The 19829-nt window shown below is 37.1% G+C and overlaps 1 protein-coding gene across 2 annotated transcripts in view; it reads left to right on the top strand.

The window, feature by feature from the left end:
- The first annotated feature begins 688 nt into the window (after positions 1–688).
- Positions 689–19829, top strand: part of Phex (phosphate regulating endopeptidase X-linked) — a 185634-nt gene continuing 166493 nt past the window's right edge. For both annotated transcript variants that reach the window (XM_077107194.1, XM_077107195.1), the window contains exons 1-3: positions 689–806; positions 5977–6045; positions 13090–13251. In XM_077107194.1, coding sequence (XP_076963309.1) covers positions 689–806; positions 5977–6045; positions 13090–13251 — 349 coding nt within the window. The remainder of the gene's footprint in view (positions 807–5976; positions 6046–13089; positions 13252–19829) is intronic.

Below are 19829 nucleotides of genomic sequence, written 5' to 3' on the forward strand. Positions count from 1 at the left end.
GCACTGCACTGGACTGTGACTCTGATTTTTGGCACATGCTATCATACACAAAGTTCCTAAAATAAAATGCTCCAGGATATCCTAGGAACTCTTAGAAGGCTTTAAAAAGGGACTCACACACTGAAAGAATATCTTTGATGAGGACAATTCAGGCGAGCAGAATGATTATTGCAGCAGAATTACATGATTAACTGAGATCTTGAAGTAGGTCCGGAGAGTCCTCGTCACCTAACTTATCATGGTTGGGGGGAGGTTGACAAGAATCCAGTTTTGATAAAGACAATTGTTTTTTTCCTCCCCAAGTGACTATACATTTAAATAGCTAAAACATCTGTTCAGCAACATAGTAAAACATGTATACTCAGAACGCCTGAGAGAAGAGCCTGCCAAACAACCGGTTGAGAGGGACTTTGCTGAGGGAGAGCACCAAGATAAAGCAACCGCTGTTTGTTTTGTCTAGTCAGGGGGAAAGCCAAGGCAACCAATATTTTGAGTTTCTTTTATTTCATTTGTGAAGGATTATTTGAGAAAGGGTAGAGAGGGAAGGTTTCCTGACGTGAATTTTTTAAGCTGTCCATTAGTAGAAAAGCAAGAGAGCCTTGGATGTCAACGCCTAACAAACTCTTGAGACCAGCTACCAAACCACGAAAAGTGACTTTCTTCCTGAGTGTTCTCTACGGTCTTTCTGATGGAAGCAGAAACGGGGAGCAGCATAGAGGCTAGAAAGGGGGCCAACAGAGGCACTCAAATCGCCCTGGCTGTGTTTATCGGTGGCACTGTGGTGCTGGGCACGATCCTCTTTCTAGGTAAGTGGAGCTCTGGAGGCCAGGGGAACTGGGTACATGCCAAGAACTTTCCTCATGCTTTATTCTGGCAAACCTTGCCATAATACAGGTGTACAGCTGTTTGCTTGTGTTAATAGGCAGTATAGTCTCAGTTTCTATCAAACATGCATATGTAAAAGAAGGCTGTTTTTTCTTAAAAAATTTTTTTGTAGTTGTACAGAATGCCTTTATTTTATTTGCTTATTTTTATGTGGTGCTAAGGTTCAAACCCAGGGCCTCACCTGTGCAAGGCAAGCACTCTACCACTGAGCTACAGCCCCAGCCCCAAGAAGGCTATTCTTTACTAGCAAATGTATAGTCTAGAAGGGAACATGGGTATAAAGTCATTTGGAGTGACTACGGGATTCTGTTGCACTGAGAAAAGAATATTCATGAATTACATTTTGAAAATTGAGTGTTTATAAATTCATAGTTGTACTTTCATTTATGCTGTGAGGAAAACTTTTTACATGATGATCGAAACCATGCTGGAATTTCTTTTCATTTGACTTTGGTTATATTTGCCTGGGCGAATCACAAAACTTAATTCACAAACTACAAATCAGTCCTTTCAATGCACCTTTAATGGTATTCTTCAAGTCCTTTCTAATCAAGTGACTTGATGGGATGCAATGTAAACTCAGCCTTTCTAATAGATTTAAAAATTAACATGAAGGAAAACAGAAGTTTTCTTCCAAGATTTAAAAGGTATTGTGTGATTCAATTATTTTAATGACTCATGGTGAGAATGATGTGCCCAGAGAGTCTATGAGATGATCCAAGTGTATCCCTATGACAAAGAGTCAGACATCTTGGTAAGGGGTGAGGGATGTCCGAAAATTTTAGGCTTTTGGAACCTTTGGCTATTACCATTTTTTCTCAAACAGCCCATAATATTTCATTAGCTTGAGAGTTATGAAGGTACAACTCCCATTCTTGGGAGATTCTAGGTACACTTTGAAATGCAGCAAGCCTGGAAGCATTCCTTGGCATATACATGATAAAGGAGACCATGTTTATTCTGGCAGGGGAAAACCAGTAATTAAACTTGAAAAGAGTTAGGGTTGTGTGGTTGAGAACTCTGCTAAAATGAGAAAACCATCTTTCCATGTTTTCTGTGGCTGGAGATTTAGGAAATTAGTTGAATTTATTACTTTCTGGTGAAGCTAAATCTCCTGTTCCTGCAACTGAATCTGTGGCTCTTGAAAACTGCTGTGAGATTTCTCAACACTTGGGGTTTAGATGAACATCCTCTCCTGAAATTCAAAACTGGGGGAGAAATTCTATGGGCATACCAAGGGACTACACACTAAGTGGGAAGTGTCTACTACAAGGTTAGGTTTGCAAACACTTCCAGACATCAAAATCCAAATGATTATCGTGTGTGTAAAAATATGTACTCTTTTAAATGTTACTACTGCTTGAAACTTTTTCCAAACTCTACTTTTGTGATTATTACATTTTGAGGCTGTGGCATATTAATTGGAAGATTCTCCATGGCAGCAAGTCTTTGTCCTTTGAGAGAAAGTGATTATTTGGCATCATTTTTAGATGATGTTTTTGGAGCAAAGTAAAATCACCAAGTCAGTCAATGCTATTATGGACAAGGAGGCCTGTATAAAATAGAAGATAACTATCCAATATGCCCAGCAACCCAGCTCTCACCTCTAGTGTCTAGGAGAGGCTCTAATGGTGTTGGAGAATAAGTGCAAACTAATGGTGTAGCCTCAGCACACTCATTGCTCAAAGTGTGGTCCCTGGACCAGCAGCATTAGCATCACTTGGAAGCTGAGCTCCACTCCAGATCTACTGATTCACAGTCTGCATTTTCACAAGACCCCAGGGGATTTCTTTTCAAATGCAAGTTTGAGAAGCATTGCTTCAGGATACCACTTCCATTTGGGCATATAAATTCAGGGGCCCTTATGTTTTGTTAAACATTTCAGCACTATGAAAGACTCACCCTCATCCTCCCACGTTTTTTTTTTTTTTTTTTTTTTTCAATGCCCGTCTCTCAGGCTCTGCTACTCATCTCCACCCTGCATCTAGCAAAATCCTTTCTGAAAATCTCTGGGGACCTTCCAGGCAATGCTCCTCATGACAATATGCTTCACAGTACTTCCCGGTTAACTTTGCAGTGTATTTTTCTGTCTTTCCAAGTTCAGTCACATGCCTGCATTTTCAGAACCCTTCCTTACCTCTTCTTTGTCTTTGAGGCTCTGGGATAATCTCTCTTCTAAACCTTTATGCTTCTATAGTAAGTGATTGCTGGTGGCCTTAGGGTGGTTTCAGAAAAGTGAAAGCACTAGAAATTAAAACATCAGGTATAACTATACATCTTTAGCCAGTTTTTTATTTTTTTTAATATATATTTTTAAATTGTCATCCGACCTTTATTTTATCTGTTTATAGGCGGTGCTGAAAATCAAACCCAGTGCTTCACATATGTGATGCAAGTGCTCTACCACTGAGCCACAAACCCAGCCCTAGCCAGTTTATTTTAAAGTGTTCTTTCTTCTTCCCTTCCCCTTCTCACAGTCTGTTTATCAGATGCAATGATCAGCAAACTTTTTCTGTCAAGGCCAGATAGTAAATATTTTCAACTTCATGAGCCATACATACAGTCTTTGTTGCTGTGCTCAGTTCTGTTGATGTAGCTCAAAAATATACATAGACAATATACACACAAATGAGCACAATTTGGTGCAATAGGATTTGATTTCTGGACACTGAAACTTGAATTTCATATACTTTTCATGCATCATGAATTATTATTATTATTTTGTGTTTTTTCCAATCATTAAAAATGTCAAAAGCATTCATAGAAACAGTAACAGGCAGTGGGTTGGATCTAGCCTGTAGGCCATAGTTGGCTGACCTCTGCTCTATGTCCATTCTCATACTCTTGATCTGTCATACTCTTGATATGTGACTCCCCTGGATTCTGAAGGCATTTCTAATGGTTATAGAGAAATTGAAGTGAGAAACCAAATTGCTACATAAGTTTTTTTTTAAGCTCCTAACCAGTAAAAAGTAACATTTAAATTTTTATATTAAAAATATTAGCTTTATTGTTTATATTTCATTCACTGAACCTTTATCTTACCTGGGCTCATTGATCCTTAAGATCCTTTATTTTTCAACATCTTAAAATAACCCCCCATGGATATACTGCTCTTGCTTGAGGGCTTAGGTCTGTGTCCCAATTAATTACCCTAAAAACCTTTCTTCTACTCTTCCTTAGCAAAAGATAACTGATTTTAGTTCTGCTTGCTTAGAGAGTTTTTGTCAAGAATTAATTTTTATGAAAGGACTAAGTCTTTCACCATTTCATTAGCTTTTTGTGAAAAATGCCAGTATCAAGAAGTTATTGTGTAGGATAATAAAATATTATTTATAATAAAGTTTATTTTTCAATTATAAGAAATAATACATGCTTAGTAAAAAATATTTGATAAACTTATCAAAGTAGACTGAGGGAAAAACTACACCCATAGTTTCACCACCTAAGCATATTGGAATATTCCACACCAATCTTTATGCTGACTATATATATTTTTACCTAACTTTTTTTCTTTTAAAGAAATCAAAACACACCTTAATGGTAAGAAAATTCTTTTCTTAAAAATAGGCTTGAGATGTACTGTAGAAAGTTTCCTTGAATTTATTATATAACACAGGTAAAAAGGCTGTTTGCAGGATGGCAGCAGAGAAAAGAACAAAGGAAAAACAGACTCCTCTTAGAATGTTGGGTAATAAATAATAAAACTGCCACACTGGCAGGTGATCTTCAGGTCTTCCATTGCTTCCAGAAGCATAAGTATTAGTGCCATCAAGTTCTCTGATTCTGCTTCTCTGTTGAGGATGCCATGAAGGGCCTCAGTCCTTGTTCTTACCCATGGTTCATCTCCCCATGGCCTCATCTTCAAACAACTCCTTGTTTCTGCTCACAGAAAACAGCAATAACGAATTCCATATATCTTCCCCAGCAACCGAGGAACATATTTCAAATATTTTTGAAATCCCTAAGTCACATCTGTTAATGCCCAGAAAAAGGTTCTGTCTAGAGTTCACAAACATGGTATCCTTCAGTATTTGTGCTGAAATCCATTTGAATAATGTGGCCAGCCAAATGAGGGAAGTAAGGCACTGGTGAAAGCTATTTTAATTGTACAGTTTTATTATTATTTTTTTAATGTGGTGCTGAGGATCAAGCCCAGGACCATCCCTGGTTTTGTTTTTTGAGGTAGGGTTGAGGGGAAGAGTGGAAATAGCTGGAATCTTGGTTCTCACAGGTGCATATGTCTGGTAGCTAGGCTGGGCCTGGTGGGAGGAAAGTATGTGGTGCAGGCAGAAAATGACTGTTACCAGATGATTTGAGTTATATGCCCGTGGTTTTATTTCTTTTCTCCCTCTTTATGGATGATTTAGATAAGATCCCAAACTCTAAATGCCACATGTGATAATTTTCTCCTTCCACTCTGGAGTTGCTTACAATGGCATAGTTTAAAAGTTTCAATTTTTCCATCTCTAAGACGGAGATGTCGTTATAAGCATAAAGAGTGAAAGTGTGAGACAAACTACAGATAATTGGAAATAGAAGACACTTTAAAGATCATCTAACACTGGCTCTCAAAATAGCATCACCTGCAAGGCTTGATGAAACACAGATGGCCAGCTGGGGAAGGAGCTCAGTGCTAGAGTGCCTTCTTAGCACGTACTGAGGCCCAGGCTTCAATCTCCAGCACCCGAACCAACCCTGCCAAAACAAAACAAAACAAAACAAAACAAAACAAACAAAACCCCACAGATAGAGTCAGAAATCTGGAGTGGGGCTGAAAATGTGCACCTCTAACAAGCTTCCAGGTGCTTCTGCTGCTCTGGGGAACAGACTCTCAGTCTGTTCATACTCACTCACCCACTTGATTTACATATGACAAAAACTGAATTTCAGAGCAACTGAGAATCTTACCAAGGCTACTTAGGTAGCGAACAGCGTGGTTCTGAGGGGTTGAGCCAATGGGGTTTTGAATACCATGTCAATACCGAGAAGAATGAACTGATATCAAATGTCTTGCATATGTGCCTGATGGTGGTTTACCCGATGGTGGTCTACTACAAGTCTGTCATTTATTTTGGTCTGTTTTTTCAGTGAGTCAAGGTCTCTTAAATTTCCAAGCTAAACAGGAGTACTGCCTGAAGCCAGAGTGCATCGAAGCCGGTAAGTTCCATTTTCTACCCTGTGTCAAGTTATAATTATGGTACCTTGGGGAGTAGACAAGAAAACAGGTGGTATTTTTAGTATTCTGTTTGCTTGAGGTTTACCAAATACGAAATGCAATTTTGAAGAAATTTTAAGTTTACTTTCAAGTTTTGGTGTGAAGTAGTGGAGTTTGGGTTTCCTGTTTTCTTTTTCTTGCAATAATCAAGCAGTGTGATATTCTAAGCCTTGTGATAAGGAACTCAGGAAGGGGCTTGGAAGGTTGCAGGGCCTCTCTTAAGACCAGCAGGCAGAGACCATAGGCGTTCTATGGCTCAGCTGGTTGAAAATTCCTGTTTATCATAAGCAGTCTTTGTGTATCTTCTGGTCAGAGGCTCTAACCTGTCTGCCTCTAAGCAGGGGTCCTTTGTAAATCCATGCTTCCATTGTTGCCGGGAGTCCCTTTGGGTTCTTCTATTCCATGTTACAAGTCAAACTTCTCTTGAGATGATCAGACCACGTATCAGTGGTTGACCCAAAGTGAAACTTTGTGCTTAAAGTTGCCTTAGCAATTAGATTCTGCCCTCCCCCACAAATCAGTGTGAGGATCTTGCAGAAGCTGGATTCCAGCCCCTACCTCCATGGATTCCAGCCCCTTTAAGTGGGCAGGGCCCCAATGGCATTTTCCAAAGGGAAAGTCATAGCATAGAGATCACATTAAGCATTTGGTCTATTCCACTTGACCTTAAGAGATAAGATTAACACATGAATTCACCAAATATTTCCTCAAGCCAGGGACTGAGTTATGTTTTGGGAATATATCAATGAACCAGACAATCAAAGACACATGAGGCAATCAATGCACAGGAAAAATATCTGCTAGGAATATATGCAGAAAATTAAAATATTTAAACAAAATAATGTGATAAAGTGACAGGATGGCTAGATTGAAAAGTCTGAGGACATGAAGGGGACCCTGAACAATGAGAAAGGAATTAATTTGTGAAGATTGAGGCAAGGGCTTTCCAGGTGGGGCAAAGGTCCCACAGAAGAATGAGCTTGTGTGGCTTCAGGGTCAGGCAGAATTTGCTGGGTAAGGGGCACCATGCAGGGAAAGGAAGTAAATGGGCAGACTAGCTGCCATGAGTTTAGATTTTTCTTAAGCATACACAAGAACCTCTGATGGGTTTTGAGAAGAAAGAGTACACTTTATGAGCCTTTTAAAAGATCTTTTTTGGTGGAGAACTAGATTTAGGGAAATCTTTCTGTGTGGAGAAGTCAAGTAGGGAAGCAAGAATGGGGGAAGGTTGTGGGGCACAGTAGCACAGGCCTGTAATCCCAGGTACTTGGGAGACTGGGGCAGGAAGATTGCAAGTTTGAGGCCAGCCTCAGCAATTTAGCAAGATCCTGTTTCAAATTAAAAAGGGCCATGGGTACAGCTCAGTGGTGGAGTACTTGTCTAGCATGTAGAAGGCTCTGGGTTCAATTCTCAGTCTAGCAGTAGGGGACAGGGAAGGAGGGTCACTCAGAGATGAAGTTATTTCAGTGGAGCAGGTGAGAATTCAAGAAATTGAGAATGCAGAAGGCGTAGGAGTTAGAAAGCTTGCAGAAGGATGCTGAAGGATTTGATATGAGCTTTGAGAAAAAGAGACTCGGCGTGATGCTTAGATGTTGATTGGTGGCATAAATTGAGATAGGAAAGGCTTAGGTGGAAGGGCTTATAAACTTAGACAAAGGTCATGAATTAGGTTATTATGTTCTTGAAGGGTTTCTTGTCCCATTATTTTTAAAAAAATTATTGGTTCTTTTTGGTTATATATGACAGTAGAACCCATTTTGACATAATTATAAAAGCATGGAATATATTTTGTTCTAATTCAGTCCCTAGTACCTGTCCTTCTCCTCCCTTTTCCCCACTCCCTGTTTCCTTCCCTCTACTGATCTTTCTGCCATTTACCCATAGTTACTTTTTAAAATTAATTTCTTGTCCCATTTAAGTGATCAATACATATTTTTAACCAGGCAACATTTGGGTGACTTACATACCTCATCTCATAAAACCTCCAGAAGAACTTTATGAACTTAATACCCTTGCAAGTCCCACAGACAGATAAAGGAATGTAGGCTTCTAGAGGCTAATTAACTTTCCCACGGCCCTATCCTGAGCCAATGGCAGAGTTTGGCTTTACCTCCACTTCTGGATCCTTTCCATCTTTTCCTTGGTGCTCTGGTAGCATACCAAGTAACTCTGTGTTTCTGATCCCCTTAGTCCTTCATCTCCACCCTGCCACCCACTAGACTTCCTAGAGTCTAGTGACTAAACTATTTCAGCTTCTTGATATCATCCCTCAAAGGATGATTCTTTTTCTTCTGGAATGATGTGGGAATTTCCAACTTGAGCAGTTGACCCGGGGCCTTCTCTAGTGGAGAGAGGATGTCATAGAGTAGGGTGAGGGAATAGGTGGCACAGAGAACAGGTTTAAAATTTCATCATCTGGTACTTTTGCTGTGGTTAGGGTTCTTGTGGCTGGGAGAATTTGAAATTTATAAAACTCAGAATCTTCAATTTGAGTTTAGACAACTTTTGGTATGGAAGGTCACTTACTGTATGAATTTTGCTTATTACAAATCATAACAATGCCAGAGTTAAACCTAAAGACTGCTGTCTGATAATGTTGCTTTCTGCCATCTAGAATGTTTTTCCTGTTTTTAATTTTTGTTTTGGCAAATGGCTTTCTAATGTTGAAAAATTTTGATTTTGCTATTTCAGTTGTGAAAGGGTCACAAGAAATACAGCCCTCTTTGATGGGACATGAGCTTCATTTTGCCTAGGTGTCTGTAGAACAGCTCCAATAGATATGGTAGGAGAATCGTATAAGCCAGGGTCTTATACAAGAGCTGGTATGAAGATGAGGGTATATGGGCACAAATCCACATAATAAAAGTTCAAGAGAGGATGTTTTTGATCACCTTCTGTTCCACTTCTGGATGCCAACCATTTCTGAGATTCAGCCTCTCTGTAACTTTTCTTTCCTCTCTCCTTGTTCACTTCTTCTGATCCCTCTTTCAAAATGAGAGCTGTAGAAAGAATATAAAGAAACAAGGAAAGGTCATGCTAATGATAGTGGATAAAGGTGGACAAGCCTTTCACTTGTTTGAAGCCTGTTATGGTCACATACAAGCCATGTGATCCTGGGCTAAATATTTAACCATCCTAAGTGGCAGTTTTACCATCTATGAAATTAACTTATCATACTAGTTGTGAGAATAAAACAAAATAATAATGGTACTAGTAATCCAGGTCCACAATATGCAATCCCAGAAAGTATTGCAATTCCCAGGTGGCCAGAGCAAACGTGACCTCAATTCCTATGATGGATAAACTGGATCTTAACTCATGTGAGGTCATTTTAGGCTTTATCGATCCTACTTAGGAGAACATAAGAAGTATTTCTATGTTCCCCATAGAAATATTAAGTGCTTGCTTTAGGGGTCCACTCCAGACATTTCTGAGTTATGATATCATATGTGGTTATACACTATTTCTTTTTCAAAATCTGAAAAATCTATGCGCTCTGAAAATCTAACTTCAGAGTTTCAGATAAGTGTTTATGGAATTATAATAGCAAATGTTTACATGTATGCTTCCCATATTTAGCTAAATATATACATACAGGAGGATGCTCAGTTAAGTTGAATTGCAGATATATAGTGTTGACAATGTTTTTGTATAAATATGTCCCACGTAATATTTTATATATACTTATTTTAATAATTAACCTTATTCTAAAAGCAGTTTTTTATCTGAAATTCAAATTTTACTGGGCACCTTGTATTTCATCTGTTGACCATAGTTATATGGCAATGTGCCTGACACTGTTATAAGCAATTTACATATATTTACTCATTTAATTAGCATGGTGATCCTATATGGTGTTGTTATTATTATTATCCTCATTTTACAGATGAGGAAATTAAGATACATGAAGGTTAAGTAATCTTCCCAGGTTGTACAGCTATTGCACACTGTTGCTGTTTCTCTGACCCAAGTGGTCTGACTCCAGAGTTTATGATGATGCTATATTGCTTGGAAGGGGCTTAGCATATCGTTCCTGGCATAGCAGAAATACTGAATGTTAGTGATTTTATTATTTTATATAAATAATGAGGTTGAGGCCCTTAATAAGACTCTCCCCTGAGCCCTGACTAAACCTAAAAACTCATATTGGTATATGGCAAGATGCCTCCATCTGTACTCCATAAACTAGCTGGAGACTGCCTACCAATTAACCCCATCTGCAATGACTTGAGAGAATACACAGCCTGAGCTTTCACAGGTTTCCTTCATCATCATATTTCTTTTATTAAAACAAGATTCTCTGGGTTTTCTCTATGGAGCTGAGTAGGGGGAAAGGAGTTTGGTGTCTTGACAAGTATGGTCCCTCATGATTTGAAGTCACAGTTCTCCTGCAGAAAACACAGCCTTGTGCCCAGCTGTGAATTGTGAATGATAAATTGCAAGGCAGAGGGAAGAGTTTTCTCACTCAGAGGGCTCCTTTCCAAATTCATACAAGTGATGTATTCCCCTACTTTAGTATCAGGGCCGAGGTCAGAGCTGACCTTGCAGTTTTTGTAGGTACCTGCTAGCAAACTGAGGAGATGGAGAGGTTGTATTTGAGGGTTGGGGGAAGGGAAGTTTGGGAAGGAAGCCAGAAAACAGTGAGCTTATGTGAATAAAAATTCGTGTGAGGGCTCCCCTGTGTGACTGTAAATATTGTGTGGGACTGAGACTTGTGTGAACCGTATCCCTGAGGTGTCACATTGCAGATTCATTCTGGGGCTGCACAGACTATAAATATAAAATGGAAGGAAGACTTTGTATGTCCTAGCATGGTTGCATATTAAATGGTAATGATAAAACAGTAGCAGTAAGCATACATGTAATTAAATACAACTGAGTTCATTCTGAAAAACAAAAATATTAAGTCAATTTAAAATCTGTTGAACTGGTAAACCAAGTTTTTGCTGGTTGTTTATTTTGGGAGGGGGTTGAAAGCAGCAGGGATTTTGAAGTCCTCTAGAAATTAGGATGTTTGTTGATTTTTCACTTCAATGAGGACAAAGGCTGGTTGAAATTTTCACAGTGTAGTATAGAGAAATATCTAGCTTTATTTTTTAAAACTTTTTTAGTTGTAGATGGACATAATATCTTTATTTATGCAGATTGTACTTTTTGTTAAAAATTTTTAGTTGTAGATGGACACAATACCCTTATTTATTTATTTTTTAAAAGCTCAAGTTTTTTTTTTTAATATATTTTTTTTTAGTTGTAGAAGGACACTACACCTTTATTTAATTTATTTATTTTTGTGTGGTGCTGAGGATGGAACCCAGTGCTTCACAAGTGTGAGGCAAGCCCTCTACCACTGAGTCACAACCCCAGCCTTGCATATTATACTTTTGGGGGCAGTTCATTCTCATCTAGCTGAAGAGTCATCGGATTTTCATTACTTCAAAGAGAAATATATTCTTGCATTAATTAAGGTATGAAAATCGCCCAGAATGTCTTTCTTCTAATGTTATTAAAATATTGGCTGCTGTTTTTTTAATCAGTTGGTGCATATCTTTGTGCCAGAGTGGTAGCCAGCAATTGTATGGCAATTGGAAGAGAATTGGAGGTCAATATTAGAAAATTTAGAACCTTTTCATTTCATTTTGTGATAGAAGATTTTCTTTCAAAATTTATGGATACATATTTATGTAAAAATTTCCTATCTATGAACTATGGTCCACATATAATTGTGTTTGGGCTTATAAAAGGAAAAACAGGGTAGATTAGTGTATTGTATCTTTCTGTTAACTCATATGAATACTCAATTCTACCCCATACCTGGGCCCCTTATTTAGAATACTTCATTTTGGTCCTTCTGTGGCCATTCCTCTCCCCCAGCCCAGTCAAGGAGCCTGTGGGGCCAAGTCTGCAGCTCTCTCCTACACCCCAGAATTGCCTGCCAAATGGCCCCAAGTTTCCTTTCAGGGCCTGTGTGGGTCTCTTTCAGGGCTCCCTTCCTCTGAGACCTACACTGGATATCAAGGGGCTGAAGAATTCATACTGGCCTTCCTGGTTTTTATGAAGGAATGTTGCAAGTATGTGTTTAAAATATGTAGGTAGGTGTTTGGGTCGTGGCTCAGTGGCAAGGCACTTGCATAGCATATGTGAGGCACTAGGTTCAATCCTCAGCACCACATATAAATAAATAAAAAATAAAGGTACATCAGAAACTAAAAATATTTTTTAAAAATATGTAGGTAGATGACATGTGGGTCTCTGTTTCAGTTACCCTTTGCTGTGGAACAAATCACCTCAAACTTTGGAGGCCTGAGACAAGAATGATTTAATTTTTCTCATGGGTCTCTGGGTTTGGTAGATGGTTCTGGTATTGCATAGGCTCTGGGGGTTCACTTAGGCTGGAAGGTCCCTGATGGCCTTTGTCACATGTATGGCAGCTGGTGTTGGCTTGGTTCTTCTCTGTGTGGCCTCTTGGAGACTTCTTCAAAGGATAGCCTCGAGGCTCCATTTGAAAGGGAGTGTTTGGAAAGTGCAAGACCTTTTAAGGCCTAGCTTTGAAACTCACAAAAAGTAATTTATGCAAATTGTTTGCCAAAGCCAGTGGTAAAACCAGCCCAGATTCAAAGCAGCGGAAATAGACCCTATTGCTTCATGGTAAGAGTAAGGTGGCTTTGCATACAGACATGTGGAATGGAAGAAAGTGTTATACTTATCTTTGCAAACAGTCTACCACATACTCCATATGTATTCTTGTCTGACACCCCACAGATGTTAGGAATAATCCTGCAAAACCAATAACATATAATGGAACTTTTACCTACTCACTCTGAATGTGGTCATTTCATATAGTGATGTTGATCCAGAGAGTCATGTGAGGAGGAACATAGAGCCAAGGCTTGGGAACTGGTTGATATGAAATTGTTGTTTAATTTGGAATAGAACAGTACACAATGTTCAGTGCTTGTCATTAATCCTGTGATTTTCTTTTTAAATAGCCGCTGCCATCTTGAGCAAAGTAAATCTGTCTGTGGACCCTTGTGATAATTTCTTCCGGTTTGCTTGCGATGGCTGGATAAACAATAATCCAATTCCTGAAGATATGCCAAGCTATGGGGTTTATCCTTGGCTGAGACATAACGTTGACCTCAAGTTGAAGGGTGAGTTTCTACTGGAGTTTGGTGATATATAGAGAGCAATATTTGAGAAGAAAAGCATAGTTTGGGATTTGAAGCATAACTACTCACTTTTAACTATAGGAAATTCATTTCCAAGAATTTTTAAATGGGAAATTGAAAGTTTGCAGAATTCTAGTCTCTCATATCTCAACATAAGCCTAATGTAGGCTGTTATGTTCATACTTTATAATGCAATAGTAAATTCTACTGCCATAGTAAATTCTAAATAACATTTGATGGAGGCTGTGAGTAAAGGAATAGTTAATGAAACTTATGTTATATCAATATACTTATTTGTCTGTTGTGTTCAGGGTAAACTTCATTTTTTGCTTATTGTGTCCTGGATTTTCATGGCTTATAAAATGTACTTTAACACCTTGTTGTCTTTTGCCATCACTTTTGAGAACTTTGGATGACCTGTGGTTGTCATATTGTTCCTGTTAACTTAGTTGGCTCTAGGGAGACTCACTTTTCTCCCATGGCCTTTTTAGCAATGACAGGCTCTCACACACGTACTCACATGTGCTTATATACATTTATTTCATATGTCCTTGTAGAAATGTCTGTTACAGGAGGATATTATGTTTGCATTGGGTCTAATTTTTATGCTAAGCTGTTGGAGAAAGACACCTCATGAGAGAATTAGGAAGATTTCAAAGCCAGATAAGGTAATTATTATCAGAAGGCAAAAATAATGTTTGTTTTCTTTTTGACAACCACAAGTAATGCCATGTAACTAGTGTTCAGTAACACCTACATAGAATTACTGAGAAGTGGTAAGAATTGTAATTTTCTTTCTTTCCCATCTCCATTTTTTCAAGATTTTTAAGTACATAAATATTAAATATCAATTTATATAAACTTAACACATAAAACTATTGGCAGAATGATTAGACACTGCTCAGCAATTGTAAAGAAAATATCATTAAATTTCACAACTATATATAAATCACATGGACTTTTATTTTCTATTAGGAGGCTCAAATTTAATCTGGTAAATTTTGAATGAGAATTTGCAAGAATGTTAGGATTTTCCTCTATCCTAAAAGGTGATATTCCTGTATCATAGAACCATAAATAAGATCTTCAAGAGTGAATTTATAGACTAATATTTATTACCCTGTGGGATATTAATTAATGTTGATCCTTCAACTACCATTATTGTCCATTTTCTATTTCTCTTCCCTGGCATTTCTTCCTTGGTAGGTGTGTATTCATATATGAAGCCCATATTCATACTCATACACACAATCATGCATGTGGGAATATCACTGAAGGACAGAAAAAATATAAGACTTCTAGATAGATGCTTCTTTTACATTAGTTATAACTGAAAGATTTATATCCTTAGGATGTGAAGTATTTATAATAAAAGAACTTTCTGGGGTTGTCTTGATATAAAAGTAGAAAGAATGTTGCCCATAAATCTACCTCTAGAAACTACTGCTAATAAAGCAAATTTGGTATAGTTTTACATATGTGGGTTCATATTGCGTGACCTCATATGCAAAGCCATTTATTTTAAAAATTAGCTGACATTATATATATTACTCTGTAACCTATTTTAAAAATGGATGGTGTCAGCTAGTTGTGGTGGTACATGCTGGTAATCCCAGAGGCTCAGGAGGCTGAGGCAGGAGGATTGTGAGTTCAAAGCCAGCCTCAGCAACAGGGAGATGCTAAGCAAGTCAATAAGATGCTGTCTCTAAATAAAATACAAAAAAGGACTGGGGATGTGGCTCAGTGGTTAAGTGCCCCTGGATTCACTCCCCAGTACCAAAAAAAAAAACAAAAAAAAAAAAAACAAAAAGAATGGTGTAGTAGATAACTCTCTCTTCTTATAAATAATACTGTTATAAACATTTTGTGTTCATATCTTTATATTCTTCTTTAAGTATATCCCTAAGAATTATTGGGTTGAAAGAGTATTCATAATTTAGGTTTTGATTCATATAGTTAAATTGTCCTTTAGAAAGTTTATTTCCAGGGCTTTATATATTTCCTTGCTGTTTTAAATAACTTTCCTCATTAGCCTTTTTTTTTTTTTTTTTTTGGTAGCGGTGTTATAGAGCTTAGCATACTACAAATGTTGTCCAAACCCAGTCCACTGCCTGTTTTTACAAATAAAGTTTTATCAGAATACAGCCACATTCATTCACTTATTCATAATGAATGACTTCTTTTGTGCTATAGTTGTAAAACTGAAAAGTTGGTACAGAGACCACATGGCCCATAAAGCCAAAAATATTAACTCTCTGACCTTTAAGGACAAAGTTTGACAATCCCTTATATCTGGTATAAATCTTTGATATATGTATATTGAATATGATTAGGACCATTTTATGCATAGTAAGTATAGTTTTTTGGTGGCTTCTTTGGGATTTTTTAGATGGCTAATCATAAAATTAAGAAATAATTATAAATCATATTATCTCTCTTTCTCTCTCTTTTGCTCTCATTTTATTGGCTGGAGTCTCCAGAATGGAGTTGAATGATAGCAATGATAATGTGTATAATTTTTTTCCCCTAGTACAGGCAGGAATGCATCCAGTATTTCCTATCAGTGTACACCACTCATACATAGAGTTTCTGATAGTTATTCTTTATTGTTCTCTTGTTCCTAGTTTGCAAAAATGTTGTGCCCAAGAATGCCACTGACACTTATTGGGAGACTCGGGTGGAAATTTTCTCATGATGAACTAAACTTATAATTTTGAAATAAATCTTACCTGTGAATGGTTTATTTTAGGACACTGCTAAAATTAAATAAGCTACTATTTTGCTCCATACATTTGTGTCTATGTTTATGACTCATATTGGTCCATGGCTTCATGTGTGCTAGATTTGTCAAATTATGTGACCAAGATACTTCTGGTCTTGAGAAACAAAGTGGCAGAATTCCTATATATGTCTGTGCTCTAGGGAATGCACAACTCAGTAAATCCCAAGTTCTTCTGTGACAAGTATCATAATGGGCAAATTCACCAAGTGGTCATAGGGTTCTTGCTTCAAGTGTTAAAAAAGAAGAGCAAATGATGGAATAGGGTTTCTTTTAAATTGGTATCATCTTGTTTCAGATATGTGTGTTTGAAATAACAATGATTAGTTCTTCAAATTTTTTACTTTGAGATAATTTAAATGTAGAGAATTGGAGCAAATAGCACAATGAACTCCCATACATACTTTACCTAGATTCCCTGATTTTGCTACCTTGGCTTTATCATGTTATTTCTCATTTTCTATAAATGTATGAATATTATCTCATCATATATCTGTACATTTATGCTATATATAGTGCATGAGAAAATAAATATCTATGCATAGTGATATAGATATCTACATATCTTTTTTTTCTGAACTTTACAAGTATGTTCTGATGGTTAGATTTTCTTAAAGTGCGTAAATAGAACTTTTCAAATATCAAATGTGCTTCTTTTGCTTGAACACTGGATCTTTCAATTTTTTATCTCTTTGTATATTCCCTATCTATTTATGTCTCTATCAGTCTGTGCGCCTATCCATCCAACCATCTCTCTATTCATCATTCCATCCAGGTAATATGAACTTCTTATGGACCAACAATAGATAACCAAGAAAAACAAATGTTAAGTTCTACCACCAGTGATAACTTTTTAAATGCAAATATACATATAAAATTATATATATATGTATAGATATATAATTTATATACATATAAAATTATGTATATGTGATCTTAAAGGGGATCATAAGCTCTACTTTTATAATCTTTTTTATTTGATATGCTGTGAGCATCTTTTTGTTGTTGTTGTTGGGCTGGATATTGAACCCAGGGCCTTGTGCATGTGAGGCAAGCACTCCGGCAACTGAGCTAAATCCCCAGCCCTGTGAACATATTTTCATGTCAATAAATTAGATCTATGCTATCATTTGCCATGGCTGCTTTGTACCAAAGGACATATTATCTACTATTTTTATCTAATCAATGTCTGTGTTGTCATTTAGCTTGTTTCCATTTTTTTTTTCTCATTGTAAGCCACTAAAGGCATGAGGTTTGAAGTCTAAGAGCTAGTTTTGAATCCAGGTTCCCTTTCATTTACCCTCTGTGTCACTTTGGGCCAAATACTGATTTCTTTTACCTCAGATTTCTTTTGATTGATTGATTGATTATGTCACTGGGAATTGAACCTAAGTATGCTTTACCACCAGGCTATATCCCCAGCCCTTTATTTATTTATTTTTTAAATTTTTAGAGAGGGTTTCAGTTGTTAAGGCTGGCCTCAAACATGGTGATCCTCTTGCCTCATCCTCCTGAGTAGCTGGGTTTACATTTGTATGCCATCACACCTGGCAGATTTCTCAACTTTAAAGTGGAAATAAGAATCCCCATATCATACGGTTTTTGTGAGGACTAAAGGAGATGACCTATATAAATTACCCAGTCCTGGCATACAGCAGGCCCTCAATAAATATTTGTCCTTTGCTTCTCTGTTTTGCTACAAAGATAGTTCTAAGGTTCATGAAGTAATGTCTATAAAATGTTCTAAGTTTTATTTGGGTCTTATCCTTTGTAAATATCATATGCTTTCAAAAATATTGAATCCTGTCAAGATATTTTTCCTCACCCTGGATAAAAGGAGAAAACATCCAAAAATAAAACTGAATACTACCAACCAAAGGAATACCATTTTCTTATGGCTGATAGAGAACACACAGATGCAGCTGTCCAATTTGTGAAATAAAATGGATTTGACAGACCAGGTTGATGAAAAATTGACCTCTATTGAAGTCAGCAACCTGGCTTTGTGAATTTTGCCTTTAAATGGCAGATAAGACTCAGATTTCTACTTGGGAAATACAATTATTTCTTGTTCTTTCCAAGAAGCAAGATTATTTTATAAAGATTGAATATAGTCATGTTTTTGTCTTAGCCGAACCACCTCCCCCCATGAAATTTGTCTTCATGTGACCACCAAGACAACTGAGCATGCATTGCTTATGAATGAGCAGATGGAAATTGAGCAAATGAGCAATTCTGAAACATGAGGCAATGAATGAGATAGAACACTTGTGTCAAATAGAAGACAGACGACTCAAGGCAGGGCCAGATCATCTCTATTATGGGATAGCATCTTTGCCAATATTTTGTGAAGAAATGCAGTATATTACTTTCAAACACAGCTCCAGTAGAACAAGATGAAGTAGGAACTATGCATTAATGTGCAGATAAAGATTTGTGATTCATACATCATATATATTTGTAAATACCTACTGGCTAAAATTCAAACCCATCCCCTTCCTTATATAATCTTATTTTTTTCTGTGAATGATCCTAGCTGAATTATCTTTTGTAGATAATAGAAATCTGAAAACTTCAACTCAGCTCCTGCAAAGTCATTTGTTAATTAGGAAATTCAGTTTGTTGAAGACCTGATAAATTATATTGCTTTCCTGAGAGTGTGTATATAGAATAAAGATATACCTAATTGATCCTTGACTTCATTAGGTTCTTGGAAACAAATGACGTCAGACTAGTAAAAGTGGGGATGAGATAAGAAAGTACTAAGAACCAATTATCCCTTATACTGGGCTTGTTATTCCTAATGAAAACTGAGCCCATTATTTTGAATGAGCTTACTACATAAGCTAGGTGCAACCATTCAGAGAAGATTCTAGTTTTCTCAGAGCATATTGACTCTTTCATGAGGCTATACAGGAAGCAACAAATTGCCAAATTATGCATGCATCACTGTAAGTACATCATTGTATGTGCTCAGGGGTGCTGCATGGAGATTTGAGCTGTACTGAAGACTCTTGGAATGTGAGATGAAATAATTTTACTTGAAAATGTTTCATTTGCTCACATTTTTCCTACTCACATACATTCAAGTGTGGTATATAGATTATGGTAAACAGGGGAAGAAAGTGTCCAAAAATGTTGGCAATTGCCAATTAGGGGATATTCATCTCAAACCTAGAAATAAATAAACTTCTTTCTGATGACTTTATGTGTCTGTAAAACAAATTCACTTTTCTAAATAGCTAGATGAAGTAAGAGACCACAAGAATGGCCCATGTATAAAAGCTTGTGTTCTAGTAGTTCTGGCAATTGCCCCCTCCCCCTTTTTTATGTATACCTTTCCACCCCCGGTGCGTGTCCTTGTCTTTTTTAAAAAAATATTTTTTAGTTGTAGATTGACACAATACTTTTATTTTATTTATTTATTTATGTGGTGCTGAGGATTGAACCCAGTGCCTCACACATGCTAAGCAAATGCTGTACCACTGAGCCACAACCCTGACTTGATGTCCTTGTCCTTTTGACTCTTACCTGCTCTAAGTATTCAATTTTAAAATCTGATTTCTTTATGGCTTTAATGTAGCTCTTCTTTCATTAGTAGTGCATACAAATAAGTTGGCAAGGTTGATAAGTACCAGCTCTATTCATCACATTAATTCTGAGTTGTATGATATTTAATTTGGGGAAAAATACTGATTTTTATTTTTTTAAAATTTTTATTTATTTATTTTATTGCTTTATTTATTTTTATGTGGTGCTGAAGATCAAACCTACTGCCTCA

Source organism: Callospermophilus lateralis, chromosome X (assembly GCF_048772815.1).
Source record: "Callospermophilus lateralis isolate mCalLat2 chromosome X, mCalLat2.hap1, whole genome shotgun sequence".
In the NCBI taxonomy this organism is placed as follows: Eukaryota; Metazoa; Chordata; class Mammalia; order Rodentia; family Sciuridae; genus Callospermophilus; species Callospermophilus lateralis.